Source organism: Fistularia commersonii, chromosome 9 (assembly GCF_037954325.1).
Source record: "Fistularia commersonii isolate RoL2024-O1a breed Wild chromosome 9, RoL_Fcom_v1.0, whole genome shotgun sequence".
In the NCBI taxonomy this organism is placed as follows: domain Eukaryota; kingdom Metazoa; phylum Chordata; class Actinopteri; order Syngnathiformes; family Fistulariidae; genus Fistularia; species Fistularia commersonii.
Genome location: NC_141292.1, coordinates 8,697,114 through 8,720,707, shown reverse-complemented (window position 1 = coordinate 8,720,707; position 23,594 = coordinate 8,697,114). Strand labels below are relative to the sequence as shown.

The window sequence follows — 23,594 nt, the reverse complement described above, 5'->3', positions numbered from 1 at the left end:
GTTATGTATGCATGCTTGATGTGTTGTGATTATCTAAGGTCATGATAGAGGCAATTTTCCTACCAATTTTTAGTAGACCAGTTTTTATGTCTAGAAGGTTTAAAAATTAGATTTTTGGGGGGTAACAATGCAACTTGGCCATGCTCCATTGCAAATTAAATTATGTGAAAAGTGTAGCTGGAAAGTGGAATGCATTATCATGGCAATTCAGGTCTAACTTCAAAGAACACAAGAGGGTGCAGTTTGTTTCTCAATTTTTTTCTCATATGACCATATACTGACTCTTCGCTGTTCTGCATTAAGAACAAAAACAAAAAAATCCCTCAAAGATTTAGTTTAACCAGACGCATTGAATAAGCTCCTCAAACGCTCATTTTAAAAGCAATTTCCATTTATTTTAAAATACTTTTTATTGTATATTTTGGGGAATTTTTCAATAAATTACCCAAAAATCAAAAGAGTGTTTGATGAATATGCAAGGGCCTATCTGAAAATTAACTCAACAAAAAATTATAAACTGTTGACTTCAAGGTTCACTGGTCCCTAGTGATATGAAAGTGGGATATCAAAGTTCAGTTTCTATCAAGAATGAAACTTTTAAGATCTGACTAATTGTAATTCCTTCATTAGCTTTGTTGTGAGTATAACACTGATGCCTTGTACTGTCTGCTAAATTGAATAGTAAGTCAAGTGTATTGTTACACCCCAATTAGAATTTAGTAAAGGGTAATAGTGATTTATTCATTTCTCATTAACATGTTGATGATTATGCAAACATATTTAGTTTATTACTTTATTCATGTTTGGCTTTAGTTATAGTGGCAGTTGATAATGGCTTTAATTTTCTAAAGCTTTGCATTTTTCTCTTTATATATTTGATGTTAAATTTGGCCATCCCCGTTGTCAGGTGCACCTCACTCCGAAATATAAGAGACAATGAGGAGAAAGACTCAGCATTCAGAGGAATTTGCACTATGATCAGCGTAAATCCTGGTGGTGTAGTACAGGTGAGGTCCAGCCACCAGACTTACGTTTGTTTCTTGCTCCACTTGGAGTTACAAAATAACCACATCTCTCTCCTCTGGAACAGGATTTTATATTCTTCTGCGATGCAGTGGCCTCCTGGGTAAATCCCAAGGACGATCTCAGAGACATGTTCTACAAGGTAAATATCTTACTCTAACCAAAGTCTTATTTAGGTCCTAATGTGTTTCAGAGTCAACGTCTCACCCTCCAGTGGACAAATTGATGAACTGCAGCTGATACTGATAATGACCCTGCCATGAATACCATCTATGTGCAAGAGTGGGGAATAGACATCTTGTGGTGTTTGCTTTCAGATCCTTCATGGGTTTAAGAACCAGGTGGGAGAGGAGAACTGGAGGCGCTTCTCGGATCAGTTCCCGATGCCGCTGAAAGAACGTCTAGCAACCTTTTATGGGGTTTAACTGTTTTCACAGCAGTCTGCCTCATCTCTAGGGTCAGTTTGCTCACTATTCAAGAGAACTTAGATTTTTTTACGATTTTTATCTATAAATCAGAGACCAACTTTTCCCAACCCAATATTACCTATAATTTGTCTCAAAATTCACAAAAAAAATGTCATAATCTTCCCACCGCTTAAGCATATAAATATATCCTTATATCTGTTGACGTGACAGGAAAGAAAGGGGTCCTCAAGTTTTCATTCTATCAAGGAAACAATTTACAGTGTTCATTTAAATGAATAAAACCTTCTTGGCTGCAATATTGAGCAAAACATAGAAAAGTTCAAATATACCAGTGGGACTACATCAGTGATCACCCTCAAACCTTTCTTATTCTAAAAACACAGCAAAAGTGTTTTCTTCATGACATCCAGTAAAGATAAAACAAGAGAGCGCTTTCTCAGGTGCCTAGTTTGTGAGATGGCGTGATAAAGTGGGGGCCCTCAGGGGCCCTTTCTGTGATCCTCAACCATCTAATCCGGACAACACCTGAAATATAAAGCTGCCAGAGAGCTCTATTTTAATTATTTGCCGATGTTTTGACCCTTGCTTCTACACATTTTCAGATAATGTCATGCACTTATTTCATGATAATTTTCAAAATTTATCCTATATAGACCACAGTTTTACTAGACGTTGAGGAAGTGAAGCAGCAGTGTGTTAATTATATATACATATGGTAATGCAAGTAACACAATAGTTGCATTTATTATAAACACAGCATAAGACCCGATAGTGGATCGACTTCCTCGATCCCAGCTGTCATATGGCGATGTAAATAACCATGCTAATTAAAACCCTGTTTGCTTTTTTCTACACAGGTCATTAATGACGGGAGACAATATAGGGAACCTCTTTTGCCCAGGGAACATGTTACCCTTTACTGGGGGGAAGAATCTGCCTAACATGGGGAGGGAAGGGGTGCAGACCCCTCCCTGACAAAGAGGACGGGGTGGGAGGGAGGTGGTACCTGCAGTGCCCAGTGCGCCTGTGCACAGGCAAGGGGGGAATGGACAGCCAGAACAACCTTATCATGGGAGGAAAAATAATGTTAACGCATCACAATCAGAAATAGTTTTTTGTTCTCCATTTACTCTCTGAACATTCAATTCACCGTCACTCAAACTACTGAATATGCATGTAAGCAAAATGGAGAACACGTGAAAACATTTGCTCTTAAATGTTGGTTGAATGAGGGGTTTGCACATTTCGAATGGCGAGTACAGAGCAGATTCACATTTTAAACAATTCAACTTTGTCCATGTTGCTTTAAATGAACTGAATTCTGCCAGTGTAACTGGAGCCTGCTCTGGAAACATGAGAGTGAGGTTGAAGGTTCATCATGATAATGTCTCTAAATTCAAGGATAGCTTAAAGCAGCTGATGCTACACATTAAATTCAACTCTGGAGCATATCATTATCACGCTGCCTCTCACAAGACTGAATTATCATTTATCTATTTGCCATGTGGTTCAGTGTTCTTACGTGTTAGCAGGGCAAAGGTTGTTAATTAGGGCCCGACTGATACCAGGTATTTGGAAATTTTGCAGTAATAAATTCAGATATTGGCTGAACTGCATGTTAATATGTTCATACTAGGGCAGATATCAGCATATGATAAAGGTTATGAAAAGTGTGTAACAAACAGATATTTTTTTTCAATTCAGCATTAGAAGTACTGTTTTACATCACATAGACTTTAGCCAACCTCACTGCAGCAGGTAGTACAGATATCAGTATTAATTTGACTTATGTTTTCATACTTTGAAAGAGCAACCAAAAGGGGATAATTGAATCTGTTACCAGAACTGATAGCAAGAGTAAAAAAATTCATTTATCAATACATCAGATGACATGGTAGCCACATTAAAAGGGTGTAAGCGAAAAGCATTGTTCAACATCCTGCCGTATTGAAATTTAATTTTTTCAGCAAAGAAATGTCAAAGACAGTTGTTAAAATTAAGTTGGAAATTAAAGCCATGATGATCTTTGAATCCTTGGCTGGAGTTAAAACCAGCAAATTATCAGTATCAAAAGCCTTTAAATGGTTCCCTTGTCAGGACGTTAAATTTCAGATGAAGAGATGATGTTAGATTTTGGTTTGTTAACAACCAAACTCAAAATATTATCATCAGTTGGTGGTTCAGAACCTACATCCAGACAAAGATCCACTCCTCAAACCAGCTGTTTCCAGTAGGGAGCCTCCTGGCAAAAAATAGACACAAAAAACTGGCCACATCTTTTACAAGTGAAATATTGATCTGAAATGTTTTTGACTGTCCGATATAAACAAAGATACCGATATATCTGTGAAAGACCGTCATCAGCCAGTAAAATAAGCTGACTGATGTGTCAGCCGGGCTCTATTTTTAATTACTGTATGTCATTAAATAGCACAATATTTTCCTTAAAGTGCAGCTTATCCTGGAGTAGGTAGTGTGCTTGTATCCTAGTGGGAAGCTGTAGAGTGTAAGTGATGTATGTTGACAGCTACCATTGCCCTGTGATAAGGTTCTTCTTTGAATTTTTGGAAATTTATCTCTTTACATTAAGTTTTTGTTTGCTTGTTTGTTTCCTCTTCCAGATAATTACGGCAATAAGCTGTAATGTAGCATGACTGGGTTTACACACCAAACTTAGGAAATGTGTAAAGTGTTGGCTGTGATGTCGTGCCAGAGTGAATCTCTTGCTATGGTCTTGTGGTGTGAATCTTACATGGATGTTCCATCTGCAGGCATATCACAGACTTTAATGCTTTACATAGTCTTTAGCTCCATGAAGGAAAAATGAATGAGAAACATGCATTAACACCCTGTGAGCCAGTCATCGTCATCATCATCATCATCATCATCATCATCATCATTTCCTGGACTTGCACAACAGTGACACAAACCCTGTCGTAGTGATACTCTGTGACTTTGGCTGTCAGAACCATCCGAACCAGTGTTGGATAAGTTTCTTTCTAAATGTACTGAAGTTTTTGTTCTTTGGTTGTTTCGGCTTCTTGTGCTAAAAGCATGATCTTGAGGATGACTGTGATGTCTTGGGTGGTTGTGTTTTATGGGGTACTTGAATGCTTTAATCTCTTGCATGTTGGTGGCCCCTCACACCCGAACATATAGTGGGAAGGGGATTAAGGGAGGGGAGGGGAGCTTCGATTCAAGGTATAAAAGTACATAGTAATTGCTCATGTAATGCAACACTGGGACTTTTCTCATTTAAATCTCGCCAGTGTTTCCCAAAACGTTTGCCCCCTAGATGGATGCATAGTTTTTTAAATACTGTGAAACTTCACAATGTCATTGTCTCTAGTTGTTTTGCGCTGTGACTTTATTTTTAAGTGTAAGTGATGAAGTTTCATGATGCCTGAATGTATTCCATGATGTGTTAGCAATAGGATATTTTTTAAAATGCCCGGTATTTAGTTGTTTATTGACTCTGCTGGACAGAGTAATTGCAGTATTTTAACCCCATTTTGTTAGCAATGAACATTGAATTTTAATAGTAAGTGCTTTAATCTAATGAAAGCGGCAAATTCTTCACAATATGACTTTAAATTAAAAATAAGAAACACCTAGTGATGCTGCTTCTGCATCAGCTTACAGGATATTTGGTCACTAGTTTTGAAAGGAATTTTATGACTTTTTAATGTGTACCAGCAGAGTATTATGATCACATTGAGGAAATGTCTCAAATCTAATGAGTCCCAAGAATACTTTGAATTATTAATGTGCACAAAGACATAATCTAATGAGGAACAGTCCAAATTTACAAGTATATATTAGCCGTACTAATATGAGAAGGGGTGAAAAAACAAACTATTATAAAACATAAAAATTGAGGGATGTAAAAACTACTGTAAAAGAAAAAAAAGGTGTCTCAAATGTCCTTTCAATAGAGATAACTTTTTGTAGGTAGGTAACGTTATGATTTAAGGTCGCAAATTTGGGATGAAAGTTCAAGTTTACATTGGGAAATCAAAAGCAGCGTCTTACTGACATAAGCCTATAAGGAGTAAATCAGAATATATTGTGAGATTATACTATACATATTTCAACTTAACTCTTGTCAAGCTGTTATTTTTTTGAAATATGGGTAATTCTTTCTCATTACATTAATGTTATCTTTAATATGTATTTTCATAAAATATCTTGTGTTTTTTCCTCCTAATAATTTGATTCTAATTAAATTATAAATTTATGTCACCTTATAATCCCTTTTTTCCGCCAAACCACAATGTGACCCTAATATACTGTATTGTATATTCCATACTATGGGAAGGAATATGGGTAGCTGAATTCACCCATTTAGGTAAAGAGAATTAAGTACATCATGGAATACTGAGGCAAATATTTGTATGTGCCACATCATTTTGTGTTGCAAAGTAATTTTTGTCTGTCACATTCCAGCTGTTGGGCATGCAAAAAAAAAGTAATCAAAGCTCGGTTGTGTGTGTGCGTGTGTGTACACAGCCCCGTTATTCTTTCGTTGAAAGAGTGTGGGTCTACGAAACACACATAAAACAATCCACACTGTTAATGTGCTGTATTTCTGACTTGACTGCTGCTATACATTGTAGTTGTGTTTCACTACTTGAATATTTCTATGTTAACCTCAGGTTGTCCGTTTTATGTGTTGTTCTTGTTTGTTATTATCACCTTCCCAATATTAACACTTATATGCATCTTAACAAAAGAGATTGGTTAAAACATGCCCTCCATAGTAGAAATTAATGCCCAGTATTAAATTTGTGCAACACTGATAGCTTGCAAAAGTAAGGGTAGGCTCAAGCAAAGAATTGCAGCTGCAAAGAAGAGGGAAAGATTCAATTGAAAATGGTTACTCGCACATACTTGATGTACTTTTTGTCAAGCGATTGTAATCAGACAATAGTAATATTTAATATAATGTATACACAATGCCTTGTGAGCAAATACTGAGATTTTGTTGGTGTTTTGCAATAGTTACACATTATACTGTATCTAAAGAGACAGGAAGCATTAATTCAAAAGCAAAGAAAATCGCTCAATAACTTGGTATAAACAATGTTTGCAAATATAGGTTTGACTTTCTATGAAGCTTTATTGAAAATTTGTATTTTGTAAAGCACCCACCAATATTAAGGAATGTCTAGTCAAAGAACTCCTGTATTCTCATTTTCATTTAGCCTTCAAACTTGATTAGACTATCTGCCTTCATCCTTTTTGCTATTAAAAGCAAATCACTTTGATAGACATGTTTTTTTTAATAAGCTGCTGAATTTGAAAAAAAGTAATACTTTTTTGGGGCCACCAAATATTTTGGATCATGCAGAGAGTCTATATTATACTGTAGTAATTTTGTAATATTTGTAAGATGATATAGTGGGTGTGACTGGTTACCATTGCTTGAATCTGTACATTGTTCCAATAAATTGTTTACGTTATTATCAGCGTTTTGTCTTTTTTTTCTTAATTTTTAGGAGAATCTTTGAGGTTTGACGATCACGTGTCTCGGTATCCCTGGCAGTGGCCTTCTCACAAATGCAAAGATCCTCACATCAGACAATGAATGAGATTTATTCACTCAAAAACTTTGTATTAGAGATCTTGTGAGTCCATCATTTTTCATCAAACCAACAGGTGCCCCAAAGTATGACACATCTGCACCTTCCCAAAGACATAGTTAAAAACGGTCATATTAAAAATTGTAATGTTTAATTAAAACTTTGTTTGAGTTCTTATTGCACCACTTTGTACAATTCGTGCTGTTTATGCATCTCAATAGCAAAATTCAGACATGATGAACACAAGCATAGTGATGCTTTCCAATATTGTTTTGTTTATTCTTTTTCCTCTTCAGTAACGTAACTGTCTATGTGGACAGGGCAACTTAATTTCCAGCAAGGAATTAAAAGAATTGATATTTTTCTGAACAACATGAATAGTATGTGGAGCGAAGGCATAGCATACGGTCCCTGAACGCAGCGTTTTACTCTACGTCTGCTGGTCTCCCTCTCGGCCACCGGCAGCGCTGTTTCGCCCGTTGAAAAATTCGGCTCGGTCGGGATAGACCACCGAGCGGAGGTGGAGTCTGAGGTGGGGAGGGAGAAGAAAGGGGAGAGGAGGAAAACGGGGAAAGACATACAACAGAAACGAGAGGAAGACGGCGGATGAATTACGCTTTATAAGATTCTCTTCAACAAATTTAAGGGTTGTGGCGAGGAGGTCTGAAACAAGATGATAACGCCCTACTTCCTAGAGAATTTCTGGGTAGGTGCTGCTCTTCTCTTCACGGTGTTTACACCGGCGCTATTCCTTCTGATTTCGTTGCTGTGTTCCCTCCCTATCATGTTCATGTCAGCCACGAAACACGTATTATTCACTTTTCAATGTTAGTCGTCCGATATTGTTGGCATTCACTGGTTGAAGTGTTGTGGCGTCCACGGTCACCGAACCTACCGGTCACCCACACCTCCAGCCGTCGTTAATTTTCGTCGGAAATTATTATTTTGCCGTCCTGGGGTTCGGGCCTCTCTGTAAAGCTATCTAGCTTGAAATACCCAGGAATCCGCCCCTTCGTGTCCTCACTGGCCGGCACGGACCTACTCGGAACGTTTATAGTTGGTTCCGCCGATGCCATTGGTCAATTGGACTGTCAGTAATAATACTTGGCCGGACGCGTCAAGTTCTTCCGTAGCAAAGTTTCAGTGAGAGGCCAGATGTTTAGTAAGTTAGCGAACAGGTTAAAATCAGTTTCACTGTACACTATTTGACTTTCTAGCCATGTGTAACACGGTTTTTATCATATGTGTTGCTAGCTCTCAGTATACAGCGTTTCTCCGTCTCGTTGTCACTTCTCTGCCGAACATTATTTGACGTGGCTAAGCTATAACAGTTAGCTGGTTAAAAAATAAAAACCTTTTTCTCATACTGCTAGTAAGAGCGTCCTCGGCCTGCACTGACCTTTTCGGCGGAAGCCACTAAAAACTTTAAATTTTCAGCCATTGAGAATAAAGATTTCCTGGGTGACTGCACACCTTGTTACTAAAGCAACACGTTTATTTATTGTAATTAGATATGCATTTGGTTATATTTGATGCTCTATTTTTGCCGAAAATGGTTGATTGAGAGACTTGGACAGCCATATGTAAATGTATGCATGATCATGGGGGATGTATACTTATTAATGTGTTATTGCTTTAATGGTCAGTTTTAAATAGTCACATTTACTTGCAACGGGATAAAATATTGCGATGTAGAGACTGATGAAATCACCAGACAAAAAAAGCAAACAACATAAATGAACATCTCGTAGTCCAGAGTACAGTCCTGTCTGTCCTCAAAACCCCTTCTTTAAAGGAGACTTCATCATTTACTAAAGGCTAAAGAACAGAGCCAGAACACTCCTGATTCGTCAATCTGCCCTTTGTGCCCTGCTGTGGAGACACAAGAGAATCTAGTGATGGCAAAGATCAGCTGTACGTTTAATATGCAGGGCACACTCACACTTGGCGTTTGGAGATGCATCCAAATAGCTTTGACTTGACTACAAATCATTAACAGAAGCAGACACACCTACATACATATTTGATTGTCACTTCTTCAAAGTTGTCAGACTTAATGAAAGTAATGCATGCTTATACAGACGCACAGCAAGTTCTGTCACTAAAGACTTTTTTAGAGACATTTGCCTTGAATGAAAACTGCGCTCATATCTGGAAAATCTCCCCTCAGCTGAATAAACATGTTCCTTAACAATTAGGTGCCAGACACTATCCTGCCTTGTCAACATTTTTTCTCTGTCAAAGTTGCAGCACTTATTGGTCACTGCTGCAACATTTCCGCTCGCCAAGTCTGCAATGACAATGTCCCTTTTTCTCGGTTAAAAACAAAACAACCCACATGAGTTCCAAATTAAAATTGCTTTATTTGTGACTACACCCACATTCATTCAGTAAAAGACTAAAATCTTATGTACAGTCTGGACAGTTTGTCAAACTCAAGCATGTCATGGGAAAATAAGATGCTGGTGTGATAAGCAAACACTGTTGTTATCGCTAACAGCCCGGGGACGGACTTCTCCTTGCTGTCTGCATTTTCTGTGTGGTCCCAAAAGTTTTCCACACCGAGCATGTCTGACAATCACAGCTTAAGCCTGTCAAATGTTGCAATAACATGGCAAAGATTTAATTTTAGAAATAGAATTGGTCAATGGTGACCGTTTCCTTCCATGTTACATTGTATCATATGTCAGTCATTTGTGGAGGTTGTGTTTTATTTCATGGTATAAATTTATGGTCACATGAAATGGATCAGTAACATCAATTTTGTTCAAAGGTAAATTCTGATAGCTTATTGATGACAAAATAATTTATTTCAATAATTTAGTGATGAATTTCTGCACTAGTTTTCTGTTAGTCACAGTGAGTCTTTTTTTTATCTCCTGTATGTTAAATATATAGTTGTAGCATTAAAAAACAATGTTCTCCTTTCAGCACTTCAGGTGTAATTGAGCTTTTTCTATTGCACCACCTCTGTTATATAAATTACCCCTGAAAAAGATCTGAACTTCAGAAGACAGCAGAATCAAACTCAGACTGACTTCCTCTATTTGAAACTCTTATTTAGTAGGAATAGCAGGTGCAATATTTAGGATGTTAAGTTAAGGATGCAAGTTAAATTGTTTGAAAATGTATTAAGTATTTTTTTCAAGCGAAAGAAAAGTGCCCTGACTCCTGATCTGACTGAATCGAACAGCGCTTGGTACAAAGTATCCACCCCTTTGACCAAACAAAAAAAAAACATTTATTTTTTATGTTTTTTTGTTTTTTTTCCATTTCATATTGTGTGAACTTTTTATTTTTTGGCTTTTAGTTTTTTTAGACTTTGTCTTCCATGTTTTTTTTCAGATTCCCTGAAGTGGGTCTTAAATTTTTATCTAAGAATTACAAAAGATAAATTATAAATGGATTATGCTGTATTTTGGCATCAGCTGCACCAGATGAAGCGATACAAAGACCTAGATTTGGCCCTTGGGCTTACAGTCCCTGCCTTACAGTCTGTTTTTAGCATTTATAGTCTGTTAAATGTAAGTTGGAGGTGTTTACATAGGCCCCTCTCACCTGCAATATAGTCCAGGTATGTTATTGTATTTTTGCAGCTGCCTTCACATGAAATGACATCCCAAGCAGTGGTTAGGTTCTACACTGGTGTTTACCACAAACACAACCTGGCATGTGCTGCTGAGGATGTGGTGGGTTGTGACAGCTCGGTGCACCACTTCCAGATCCTCCCAGGTCACATGACTAAGGGCAGCCACTCTGATGTCCTTCTGCAGTCAAGCCACTCTGTGCTGTAGGGCTTTGCAGTCTGCTGGCAGCAGCAGGCTATTGTGTGTGTACAGGCCGTCTGGAGAGAGGCAGTCTTGTTTAGCTATGTCTAAATGGCTTACTGACCACAAGCGTGGTCTCGTACTTCTTTCCACTTCTTGTACCTGAAAGTTCACTTAAGCAATGAAAACAAGCAGTACCAGTCTTGGTTCCACCTTATTTACCCTTACAGCAATCTTAGCTTTTTGTGTAAATTGCTTGAGATTTTGATATTTATGCACAATTATATTGAAGCGTATCAGTCTCTATACCACTACAGTGACTTTAGTTGCCAATACAAAGTCATTTTCTTTTCTTATAAATGTGTCCGCTTTGTAGAAATGAGGTATCAGGTGATTTTTTGTCATTTAACTGTGCAACTTGCAGACCCATGTTTAAAACAATCAGTTTTATTTATTGATATGCCATATCAAGGACCAAAACATATTAATATATAAAAACATAAATAGCATAAGAAAAATGTTGGCATTAACTCATCTACCTTCTCAGAGGCTCAAGAGCTGAGAAAGAGTGTGATAACTAGAGTGCTTTGGATGTTTTCAGGTCATGGGTTGGATTACTGCCTGTCAGGCAATAAATGCTTGATTTCCTATACAGAGGATATTGAACTGCTACATTCCTTTCCTCTTCTGCCCAGCAGATGTTAGATGATGAACTGTAGCAATGTGGGTGTTGTACCTCTTCATTAAGGAGATCATTCAGATAAATGCTGTCAACACTCTAGCAGTTTCCTATTAGCCACTGGTTTACATGATGTTACCACATCAAATGGTGAGAAAAACACACAATAAAATTGTTTTAGAATAACTACGTGGTCTGTGTCTAAGACACACACACACACACACATACACACACGCTGACCAGAGCCTGCATCTCAGGCTTAGCCCATTGATATACTCAGACACTGTTTGCCGATATGAAGCAGTAAAACAATATAAAGTTTCTCATAGACAACCAGGCTTTTGCTTCTTTTCAAACTGAGACCAGCTTAAAAATATTTTCTATTGTATTTGCAATTTATTTTGTCTTATTAAGGGAATTATAAAACACAATACATGAACATCCGAATGTGGTATTTCATCTTCAATTATTACCCATCAGTGACACAAGTAGGTTACCTGATGAAGAGAAAGTATAAGATTTTAGAAAATAAACCAATCATCAAAAAAACAATTGGTTTATTTGAACCAGAAACAAGAAAAACATTTATTCATCTCAGAATCTTCACAGATTTTCTGTTTGCTTTTTTTCTTATGACTGAATCAGGAAGATCTTTTTATGGCTCCCTTCTCTCTTTCCCAAAAAAACATCCTACTTATAGGCACAATTTCTGTTTTTACTTTTTAGAATTTATCTTATTGTCTTAAGGCTTCAATTTGGTCCAATGCATGAACTTTGCGATTTTGCTGTCACCGACTGAGATATTCTTTTCATTCTCTCTAACTCTTAACTAATTTTGAATTACACATAAATTAGTTAACGTGATTGTCTTACGATCAATGAAAGCATATTTCTTGATTTTGGATCGAAAGTTATTCAAAATGATACAAATTATTTCATAGCACCAGATTCTAGATATTATGTCAATTTCAATGCTTTTTTCCTTTTCATATTTGTTAAAAAGCTATGAGAGATTACTCTTTAGATATTGACTGAGTTGGTTTCTTCAGGCTGGCTATTCCAGCATCCCGAGAATCCTGGCTGTTCCAACCAGTAATAACAAATCAACAGTAGTCCTCAGTTTTAGATGAAGTCTTGGAGTCAACATAGTTTTGACCAAGGACCTCAGGCAGCCTCTATGGTCATTAGGGACACAAAGCCTTCAACGTGGCACAAAGTATTTTCAGAATTGATTCTTAATGACACAGTTATTACAGGTGTTTCATTGATAGGCATATCTAACCTGTTAAGAACTGAACAGCAGCATTTAGTATGAGCTGGCAGGAATGGACTTCAGACTGACATGTTGAAAGTTGCCGCAGTCAGGACATAAAATAAATATGTAAGATCCTTTTCCAGATCACATTTGGGGATATTCCATTGCTCTGAAAAAAACATGTCTGGACAGAAAATATCGAAAACCACCCATCCCTTTTTTACTTAAAGTAACACTGATAGAATTTTGTTTTGTCCAACTAGCAGTTTAAAGGCCCGAAGATAATCAGGATCTCATGCTTGAGAAACTAGAATAAGGGCTTGTTTGAGTTTGCTTGACATGGCGATTATCTGGATGGATGACAATTGATATTTTGCCCATCTGGCCATTCATCTCTACTGCTGTAATGACCAAGAACACAATGAACATACAATTTTAATAATTTTGTTCTTTTGCTAATTTGATTAGCATAAGAGCAAGTTTGATCAAACAGGACCTACTCAGAAGTTTGGCTTCATCAGTTTGATCCTCTTTCAGAAATCAATGGTAAAGGTAAAGTTAAAAGATTCTGTATATTTAGCTACCATGACTACATGGGTAGTTACAATCCAACAATTTACCGTAGAAGGTATAAGGTGATCTTTTTTGATCACATAATAAGTTTAAGACATTTTGTCCCTGTTATTAATTACATGTCATCGAGCAGAATTTGAATAATGTTTTCTTTTGTAAAAAAAAAAAATTGTTTCTGATTGCTTCAGAGACTTTAATCATGTTGCAAGCATTTTCATGGTCCCACCATATATTATCTATTCCACCAAAATCACTGCTTTTGACGTTGCCTGGGCGACAACATTAGTTTGAAGCCAAACTGTTATCTGTTCCTTACCCTAGCCATGTGGCTGCAGTTTTCTTCTGTAACCATGTAACATGCTTTGTCATGTTGCTGCCATGGTTTTAGACTCTTTGGGGTCTTTCCTTTTGGCTTTTACAAGACTCTATTTCTAAAGAATAACTTTCATGGCTATTGCTGTTAAAAGACACAGAACCATTTAGATGGTTTGTCCATTTTCTGCTGGGTTGCCGGAAAATGCCTGTTTGAATACTGGGAAATCTTCTATTTGAGATTATGTAGGGATTCCAGTCTATACCTGTCTAGAATGACACCTGTTTGACATCTTGATTTGACTATTTCTTACTTGGTCAATAGCATAATTTGGATTAAGTTGAATTAAAAACACTGTTTATGTTGTCAGTTGTATTATTTCAGGTGTAACAAAGGAAAGTGAAAAAACAAGATCACACAGTATTTATCTATTCTTTCACATGCTTGTAACAATTTCAGAGCAATATCTTACTCATTGTGGTTTCTTCTTTCTTAGTTGAATATATGCCACTTCAAAATTACCATACAATTATATATATATATTCCTTTTGAATGCAGACCGATGAATTCAAGGGTTGAGTCATGTCTGTCCATCAAAACTGAGAAAAGGGCTATTGCGGAGCTCATAGCCTTGATACTGTCATCAATTTATATTGTCATGAAGTACAATAGGTTTATATTTTCATAGGTGATAGACATTACTCACTGTGCTGCAAAACATTCATTGCGTAAAAGTAAACAGGATGTCAAAATCAGAAGGATTGTGCAGAATATCCAAAATGTATAGAACTGAGCTGTTCTGACAAAAACCAGCATTTGCTTAACTGTATATAACTGTATACCAGCTGATTGATCCTTCTGTTATTGATGTATCTTTTAGCATTTTAGCATTTTCTGGTTGTGCAATAATGATAAAATACTGGAGATGTAGCATGTATTAATGTGTAGTTTTGCTTTGACTGAGGTTAATGTGGTAATAAGTTTAATAAATCTCAGTAAGTTTCTTAGGTCATATTTGTTTGCCTACTGTGTGGCCCAAATAGCTTCTGAAGGTGTTAACATTTTGATGTTCATCCACTCTAAACTAAATACTTTCCTCTCATCAAACAAAAAGAGGGTAAGTAAGAGTGATGTTTTAAAAATGGCAAAATGAACTTTTGTTTTTATGATAATTATAACTTTCAGTTAGATGTTTTATCCCCAGATCATCAACAGTAGTTTTACAAGACTCAAGTCCCTCCAGCCTTTTTCCAGGGAAAAGAACTGGCCTGTGTTAGTCTGAATTACACTCCATAACTTGAAGCTGCAGTTTATTGGTTCTGTATATTAAATTCTTCTTTTACTATGAAGAGAGACTGCTCCTTTTCCCATCAAAGCTGCCTTTTCCCTGCTTCTGAGTGAACCCCCCCCTTCCCTGTATAAGCATTAGGAAACTTTCAACCATGACGTATGCTGTCTAGTTGCTTGGATCTTAACAAGAGGTTGTTTTTTTTTATGTCTGCTTAAGACACACAAAGATGCAAAGTCCTCGTTGGTCATCATGGTAAATAGCAGCATGCAGTCCAGTAATATGATATTTGTATAGAATGATGCATGCATCATTTCTCTGAGCAAATGAGAAGTGATCGACGAATGCTGACCTTGACATTGATATTAGGCTTTAGGCTGCAGCAAAGGGTTTAAAAACTCTCTCATCTCTTTGCAAACATAGTGAACACCTCTGAATGTCACAATGTGTGGTTGGAATATTAAATACCTTCTAACGACAGCTTCCATCAATGAGTCTCTAGATGGAGAAACTGTGACTCCAGTATGTTGCTTCCCACAGATATGGCAAACCAGAATTAACACAATGTTGTGTCTCAGGGGCACCCATTTCCCACTTTGCATGCAAAAACATACAATATCATTGAGTTAGTTTGAACATTTAAACCAAATTCTGATGCAATTCTATACCGTTTACAAGTCATCTTCTGCTCTTTGTGGTAATCTACTGAGGTTGTACGGCTCTTCTCATTTTCCATTATTCATACTAAGTTTTCTGATTAATTAATTCTTTGAATGATCGATATCTTCAATGTTTTGCAAAGCCCACAATAACTGTTCAAGTAGTGACAACCCAAATATATTGTGCATTCTTGACCTATGCCTCTTTGCATCTTTTATATTTAGTATTTGCAGGATCTTTTCTAAATGTTTTGAAGGCGTACTTGTTAATCATTGTTGCCTCTGGCATTCATCCAAAGATAAATGACGCTGCTCGACACGTAGGTAACTTAAAATGAAAAAAAACACGTTCACTTTTTCAAAATAATTCTTGTATCATGACGTGGTAGAAACAAACAAACAAAAAATTACGCCCTGAACTTTTTCCTGTATTTGTTTTCATTTTTCTTGTGTATTCATTGATACCACATTCCACATTCTGTGGCATAGAATGGACTCTTCCTGTCGCTATTCTGATCTTTTTGGACCTGTTGTTCTTTCATCACTTCCCTGTTTTGTCAAATGATTGGCCAATTGACAGTATGTCTGTTGCTTGTGTTTCTTATTCTTTTGCCTGTCTGGTGTAAGTCTTAGGTAAGGTTTAGCATTATGGTTTACAAATTGCTGAACCTGTTCTTATCCATAGTATCTTGTCACAACAAGAATTACATGTGTGCGGTTTGCTCATTGAGCTCAAATGTAGGTCAGTGACACGTAGCCTAGAGAGGGATACTTTCCTCCCAATGTCTATTTGTTCTGTAAATATAATCCCATTGTATTTATTTTGAAGCAAACCACCTGACCTTTCCTCTTTATCCATGTAGAAAAACAAGGCCAAAACTTTGTGTAAAAGTTGAGTTGCTGCACTAATGTTTGTTGCTTGTCAGTCAAAAGAGCTGAGTATGGATGGCTCCAGGAACCAGGAAATATCTGTGACTGTTTGGGGTGGAGGTGAAACAAAGCTGGGCTGTCGAATCAGAAAAGGATGACGGTGAACTGCTGTGAACCAGAGTGTTGTTTGTCATAGCGACTCAAGCTTACACTTTTTGAATTTTTTTTGCAGCTGCTCAGATACTTTTCGGTTTCTCCCCAAATTTTCAGTTTTTGTTTGATATTTTATGGGATATTAAGATAATAATAATAATAATAAGAAGAAGAAAAATAGTATCTGGTTTTCTATGTATTTTTATTCAATGATTTGTGCCCAAAGCGTACATGAATCCCAAGGTTCTGCCCAACCAATCATTAATCTAGCACCTGCTTGTCCAGCAAATTTCTGTCAAAGTCATGCCCAACATTTTAAAGGCCTGTTTTCATAATCCCCTATCTTCTGGTGCTTTTAGGCCCTCAGTCCAAGCTATATATGGATACTTTGGTCCATATCATTATTGTCTTAATTTGTTGGAAGGCAGTTGTGCTTTGTGGCTGCATATGGGCTTTTTGTTGTCTAGAAGAAAAAAAGGAACTTCCTAACTTGAACCAAGATTTGTTAAGTTTTCACTCACTGAAGAGCACAGGCAGTGGACGCAAGAACCTCATAATAATCATATCCGTCTGCTTTCAGAAATGACAAAGAAACTCAAATAACCAATGAATGTAAATTGTCAGCGGCTGCATTCAGAACTTAACTGTGCTATAACTGTACAGCGCTTCTCTAAACTAATTAAATCCACTTTAAACCCTATTATGGCTCCAACTCTGCAGACTATGTTAATTCATTAACATAGTCTGCAGTTTTAATTGGCATTTTTACGTAAGTCCACAACATTGTCAATGAATTCCTTAAAAATAATCGAGATGTTAATAAAATCTGTAAACAATTACGCGAAGACTAATATCTTTTGGCATTTGAAATCAGATAGGACACGATTTCTCAAGACATCAACCTGGAGATTAATTGGTCACAGAGATTTCTCACTGCAGGCCAAATGAGGTCATCAAAAGAATTATTGACAAGTTGATTGGCAAAGAAACTAGTATTTTGGTTTGCATATGGTGAAAATGCCCCAGTCCAAAATTAGTTTTTTTGACTCACTTGCATTAACAGGCAGGAAACATCCATCCATAGTCTGCCGCATATTCTGAACTGAGGGTCGCAGGGGATGCTAGAGCCTATCCCAGTCAATCGCAGGGCTACATACATAGATAGGCAACCATTCATTTACTCACTCATTCAGGGCAATTTTCCCAATTTTTTCAATTAACCTGCAGCATGCTTTTGGACTGTTTCTACGCTGTGGGAGGAAACTGGAGGAAACCCACGCAGACACGGGGAGAACATGCAAACTCTACAAAGAAAGGGAACATCATTTCATGTATTTTCTCTTGTCTTATCCTGCTGTATTTCAGATGTTTTGCCTTTCGCTTTTGTGTTGCAATATGCCACAAGGTTGTTAAGACGACATTTAAGAAAGAAGAGCCAACTGTGACTAATTAATATTCAGTTTGCACTAATTATGTAGGTAGTAATTGAAATTCATCAATGCAATTCTGTCATGCAGATGTACAATTCTACAGTTCTTTAATGAAGAATATAATGAGTGTTTAACAATCACCAGCCCTCTTAGCCACAACATTTTATATAAATATATAAATATTTTCTAATTCAATTTATCTAATTATCTAATTCATTATCTAATTCAACTTAAATTTATTTAAGTGCAAGGGTTTATGATTTTTGATAATTCTTTGCTAATTTATTCCACTTTAAAAGGCCTTGAAAATCACAAGAAACAAGAAAGCGTAAAGTGACAGGTAACATTAACAGCAAGAGTTAATAACCAAATAAAAATCAAAAGGACATACCATAAAATATCAAGATTTTACTTAAATAGTAAGGAATTGAAAACTAATAAACAAAACTACTCTTCACAATGTTTTGCCTGATTTTCTTTATTTGAGAAGACAATGATACATACTAAACCGGTCTCTGATCCAGTTTGTCGTTGTCCATATCCCTCTGCCAAGGTTCACCTCATTTCTTCTTCCTGTCCAACTATTGCTGCGTGTATACTGTAAATATCCAGTTATATCTGGCAGATGTAGAAATACAATCCAAGGTCTCACTTTCATTTAATAATTCAGAGGTATGTTTGTCTTTTTTTAAACCAGAAGCGGAACGAGACACCACTGACTATTGGCATGGTTACGGCTATACATAGTGGCACTCATCAGTCTGTTTCAGACGTTCCTTACTCAAAGCTGAATATATTACCTTTGCAGCGCTTAAATATGGCCAGGATTACTATGGTTGACCAGAGGCTATATCATTTGCAGTTGGAAGCGATCCAGACAATGAGCACACTGCTTGTTAAAAAGACGTTGGCGGTAACTGATGATCAGCAGCTGATGTGTTTTTGTTTATCTGTCAGAAAAGACGCTTATTTGCTGATCAGTCTTTATTTTGTTTTTGTCTGAAATGCAGGGTGAAAAGAATAATGGCTTTGATGTGCTGTATCACAACATGAAGCATGGCCAGATTTCCTCCAAGGAGCTGACAGACTTTATAAGAGAAAGGTAAGACACACACACATGGTTAATGAGTCACACGCCACACTCACTAACCTGTTAACAGTGTGCCTCAGTAGTTGTCTGACCTGTCTTGGGGTTTTAAACATTTCCTTTAAACAGGACTTCTGCTGAAATCACTCCCAACGCCTAGGATATTCACTTGTGCTTTTTTTCAGGTCGTGCTAGTGGTCAAGTTTTCATGAACTAGTTAAACTGTGACATGAAATAAGTGCATACCTCAACAAAAGTAGTCTGGTTGAGAACTATTTAGTGAGAACTATTTTTTTTCAATTTTATAGATGAGGAAGTACACATTTGAGGAACAAAGACATGGCTTGCAGTCTCTTACATACATAGGAGGGAATGAAGGCTGTAGTTCATTATCAATATTTGTCTGTTGAACTTAATTAATCGTGGGATTGCCGCCTTGCATCATCATGCCTCACACATTCTTGCTGTGGAGTTTATAAAAACACCACAATGGTTCATTTGTAAATCTCTTTATTGTTCCTTAATCATTATCTTCTGTGCTACAGTTTTGTATTTATTACCTCCCAAATGTTTTATGGTCTACTGTTGGAGCTCAGCAGTGCATTCCTTTGTCTACCTTGAAGAATGCACTCAGTTATGCCGTTGGTCTTGACTTAGGGTTGGAGGGTTACCTGTCAGAAGTTATTTTACTTTGGAGTTTTCCCACAAATACAGATAATGAAACATCTTTGCCCCTCTTTAGCTGTTTTAATAGTATTAAACCATAGCTACCTGAATTATCTGAGGGCAGGAAAACGTTGTTATGAAATATATAGTTACCAAAAAATGTGTTATTGTATTGCTGAGTGATTCTTGGTGCATCTACTCTAATGATTACCTCTGCTTCCTGAATAATTGATGTTGTAATAAATATTCCTTTCACTATTTACAGTGTTTAAATATTAGCTTGCCATTTGCAAGAGTGCGTGTGTTTAGTGATACTATCACTGAATTAATCATTTAGAAAGTAGTGGTAATATTTCCACACAGGGGAAGGGAGTTGGTCTATATATCTTTTTTTCAAGTTGCTTAAGCGGTTCATTATTCTGTAAGGCTTCTGGGCAGTTTTACAAGCTGTGAAAGATGACTTCACTGCTTTGCCTTCGTGGAAAAACTGACTTGTAGCGCCCTCTGGTGGGCAAGATAACTCTGTGCTGCTGTTCAGTCAGACCAAGAGTAACACTTTCCAAGGATTCGAAAGCTATGACTGTATTTGCCAAATACAAATGTATTTACTTGTGGGTTTTATGTTATTTTATTTTTTTATTATTTTACTTTTGTGGAGCATGTTTAGCAACATTTTAAGCATGATGCACCTGTAGTTGTCATTTTCATTAATGTAAGAAAACAACTACCTTTTATTTTTCAAAAGAAAATCAAGTGTATGTCAAAGTCGAATTGTGCACATGCAGAATACCATCTTTACAGGTTGATATTCCAATGTTTGTTTCATGGTTAGTTAACATAACAACTTGAAAATAATTCACTTATAATGTCTGCTTCTAGCAGGAATCTAAATCAGATGGTTAAAATTAGAAATCATAACACAGACAGACTGCTGCCATTCAGCCAAAGACAATATTAATGTAATGTTGGATTCTTCCCACTCTGAATCTACAACACAGAACAGCTTTATCAGTCCTTGCACATATGATACAATGATGTATGAAGTTCATATTGGCCAACATATACAAGGGTATGATATAAATGTGAAAGGTCCATGTGCTGATGTATTAGTTTGGCTTAAACATCACTGCTCATTTGACAATTATATATTAGTTTGCCAGATGATGTCATTGATATCATCTATAAACCTCCTCTTTTCATTATAAGTCGCTAATCCAAACTCATCTGACTGATCAGTGGCAATGGCGGTGTTTTCCATGTGTTCACTGGCTACAGTGGAATTCCCAATAACTCTAGGGGCAGATCAAGAATAATGGGTTCAGACTTTGTTACGCTAAGGCATGTTTTTAAAGACTCAAATATACACAAGATGAGGTCAAAGAAATCTTGTAAATTTCATGATCAAAGGTAAAAAGGTTTTACATTTCAAAAATTAAGTGCTCATAACCGAAATATCCTGAAACATTGAAAGTTGATATTATGATTCTTCCTTGATGTGACTTACTTGCATCGTGTCAAAGCAGTATTTGAACAGACTATTTTACTGTGCCATCTGAAATTCTATTCCATCACTGTGTGTGTTTTTGTGTGCATATGGGAGGTATGTGCTCTGTTTGCCCCTAGCTGACCTTGTTTCCCTGACATGACTGCACAGTGAGGCTGACTAAATGATACATCCATAATTCAAGCTCGCACTGTAACTGTTGCAGTTATTTTAACTGTCTTTTTATTCTTGTCACTATGTGGCAGAAATAAGTGCAAAAAGAGAAACAATAGATTCAGATCCCATCTTTACTGCTCGGTCAGCTTCAACCCAGGGTTCATGAACTCACCACAAGCTAAACCACATTTATTTGCCCATGCATACTGCATGTGGTCAAACATTTATGTTACTAGTTCTGTGTGGGTATTTTTGGCACAAATTCTGTTGTTGAGAGACTTGCCTTATGAGAGTCATAACCCACTTGCAAACACTTAGGAAAAAAATTTATAATTCTAACCAAGATCATAGGAGTTTTTTAAAAAGAAGAACTGTTTTCTTGCCACCAATAGGATATGATACTATTATTCAAACAGTGCTTTCAAAATAAAAGTTGTTGGTTTAACAAATAATCTGTGTCTGTGTTGTTGTTTGCCTTATCCTAGGAGTATTATTGAAGAGGTGTATGCCAGGTCAATGACCAAACTTGCCAAGTCAGCTGGAAACTTTTCTCAGCTTGGGTGAGTATAAACAACTTTATGAGAAAAAAAAATCAATATGAACCAGAAGTGCACTCAGCCTGTGCAGACATCTGCCAAGATCCACGTTATATTTCCTGAAAATTGGAAGAAAATGCCTCGAGACTAGGGTCAGCACATGTGTAATGTTTTACATGAAAACGAGCACATCATTACCCACTGTTTGATTGGCATATCTGTGTTTATGTTATAGATGAGAACTGCAACAATGGGATCTTCCACAGACAATCAGTGCAATCATTAAAATAGGCTGTGTTTTAACAATAACAGAGATAATCAGTTAATGGGCTGATGTACTGGTGTGCTGATTTAAATGAAATGTGACAGCCTTTTGGCTTGTCTTTAGTGGATATCTATTTATATTAATATACATGTTTGCTGATATGAAACTTTTAATAATCCATATTGTATATCAAAAGGATGGGGTCATTTTAGTTTGTCCACAGGTAAAATGTCAACCAGCTTGATGAAGGATTTTAACTGTTCTAAATTGATGTGGGTGGATGTCAAACACTTTTTAGCAGCTAAATATCATGAAAATAGTTCTTATATGACAACATTTAATTGTGCTATAATATCAGCCCTGAGTTTTTTTTTATTCTTAATTATTTGCCCCTTGTAATTTGTGCAATTGCTAGATTTTTCAATTTTGCCCCTAGTTTGAATTAATCTATGCGCCGGCCCATGCTATACCCCTGTGCCAAAACTCATTAAAAACGCATGCAAAATATCAAACAGTGTCTGTAACAGTGCTATCTCCTTGGTAGATGTGATAACTGGATATGATTACCATTCTCAATTTTTTTTAGGACTTTTGCCCCAGTGTGGGATGTTTTCAAAAGCTCAACAGAGAAGCTGGCTAGCTGTCACATGGAGCTTGTGAGGAAACTGCAGGAACTTATCAAAGAAGTTCAGAAGTATGTGGAGGAGCAGGCCAAAGCACACAAAAAGGTAAGGGGAAGCAAGGAAAACTGTCCCTAACCTCTCAACAGGTCAGGTATCAACTGACAGTGTTCAACAGAGGGGCTGTGTGATCAATAAATAATCTAAAAGAAAAAAAATTAAAGCAAACTTGGGAATCCAGCTTTTGTTAATTTTTTCGATTTTCTAAAATAGATATATCCCAGTACAAAAAGATTGTAGTCATGACACCCATCCCAAATTCATGTGCACACATGCATCTAGTTAAGTTAAAATCCATTCTCACATCTTTTCTCTGGTATTGATGTTTCTCACTATAGTTACCATCCCCAGAGGGGATGTTGACCGCACTAACCCTCCACAAGAAGAAAGGCTTCATTTTATACTTGAAGAAATGGAGCACACATATTTTTTAAACACCTCACTGCTCTATCTGTTCTCATCAAATAGTGTCTCATGCATGAAACCACAGGCCGCTCTGTAAAATGGGAACTTGGACTTGTTTTTGTGCTTTCAGCATAACAAAAGCCTGTCACAGTTTCATTGCGTCAGTGACCTGCTCTCCAATTTCCCGTCTGCCTCTGGTTCCTTATCAGACCTGGAGATGTCATCTGCAGCTTTACCAATGTTGAAGAGTTTAGCAAAGCAGAGGATTAGTTTTC

General features: G+C 36.8%; 2 protein-coding genes across 16 annotated transcripts in view; both read left to right on the top strand.

Moving 5' to 3' along the window:
* tnpo1 (transportin 1) overlaps positions 1-6,913 on the top strand; it is a 31,241-nt gene extending 24,328 nt beyond the window's left edge. For both annotated transcript variants that reach the window (XM_086152293.1, XM_086152294.1), the window contains 4 exons: positions 908-1,007; positions 1,091-1,165; positions 1,341-1,480; positions 2,309-6,913. In XM_086152293.1, coding sequence (XP_086008419.1) covers positions 908-1,007; positions 1,091-1,165; positions 1,341-1,448 — 283 coding nt within the window. In that variant the 3' untranslated portion in view covers positions 1,449-1,480; positions 2,309-6,913. The remainder of the gene's footprint in view (positions 1-907; positions 1,008-1,090; positions 1,166-1,340; positions 1,481-2,308) is intronic.
* Positions 6,914-7,571: 658 nt separating this feature from the next.
* fcho2 (FCH and mu domain containing endocytic adaptor 2) overlaps positions 7,572-23,594 on the top strand; it is a 59,383-nt gene continuing 43,360 nt past the window's right edge. For all 14 annotated transcript variants that reach the window (XM_086152291.1, XM_086152288.1, XM_086152283.1 and 11 more), the window contains exons 1-4: positions 7,572-7,739; positions 19,031-19,122; positions 21,919-21,993; positions 22,821-22,962. In XM_086152291.1, coding sequence (XP_086008417.1) covers positions 7,707-7,739; positions 19,031-19,122; positions 21,919-21,993; positions 22,821-22,962 — 342 coding nt within the window. In that variant the 5' untranslated portion in view covers positions 7,572-7,706. The remainder of the gene's footprint in view (positions 7,740-19,030; positions 19,123-21,918; positions 21,994-22,820; positions 22,963-23,594) is intronic.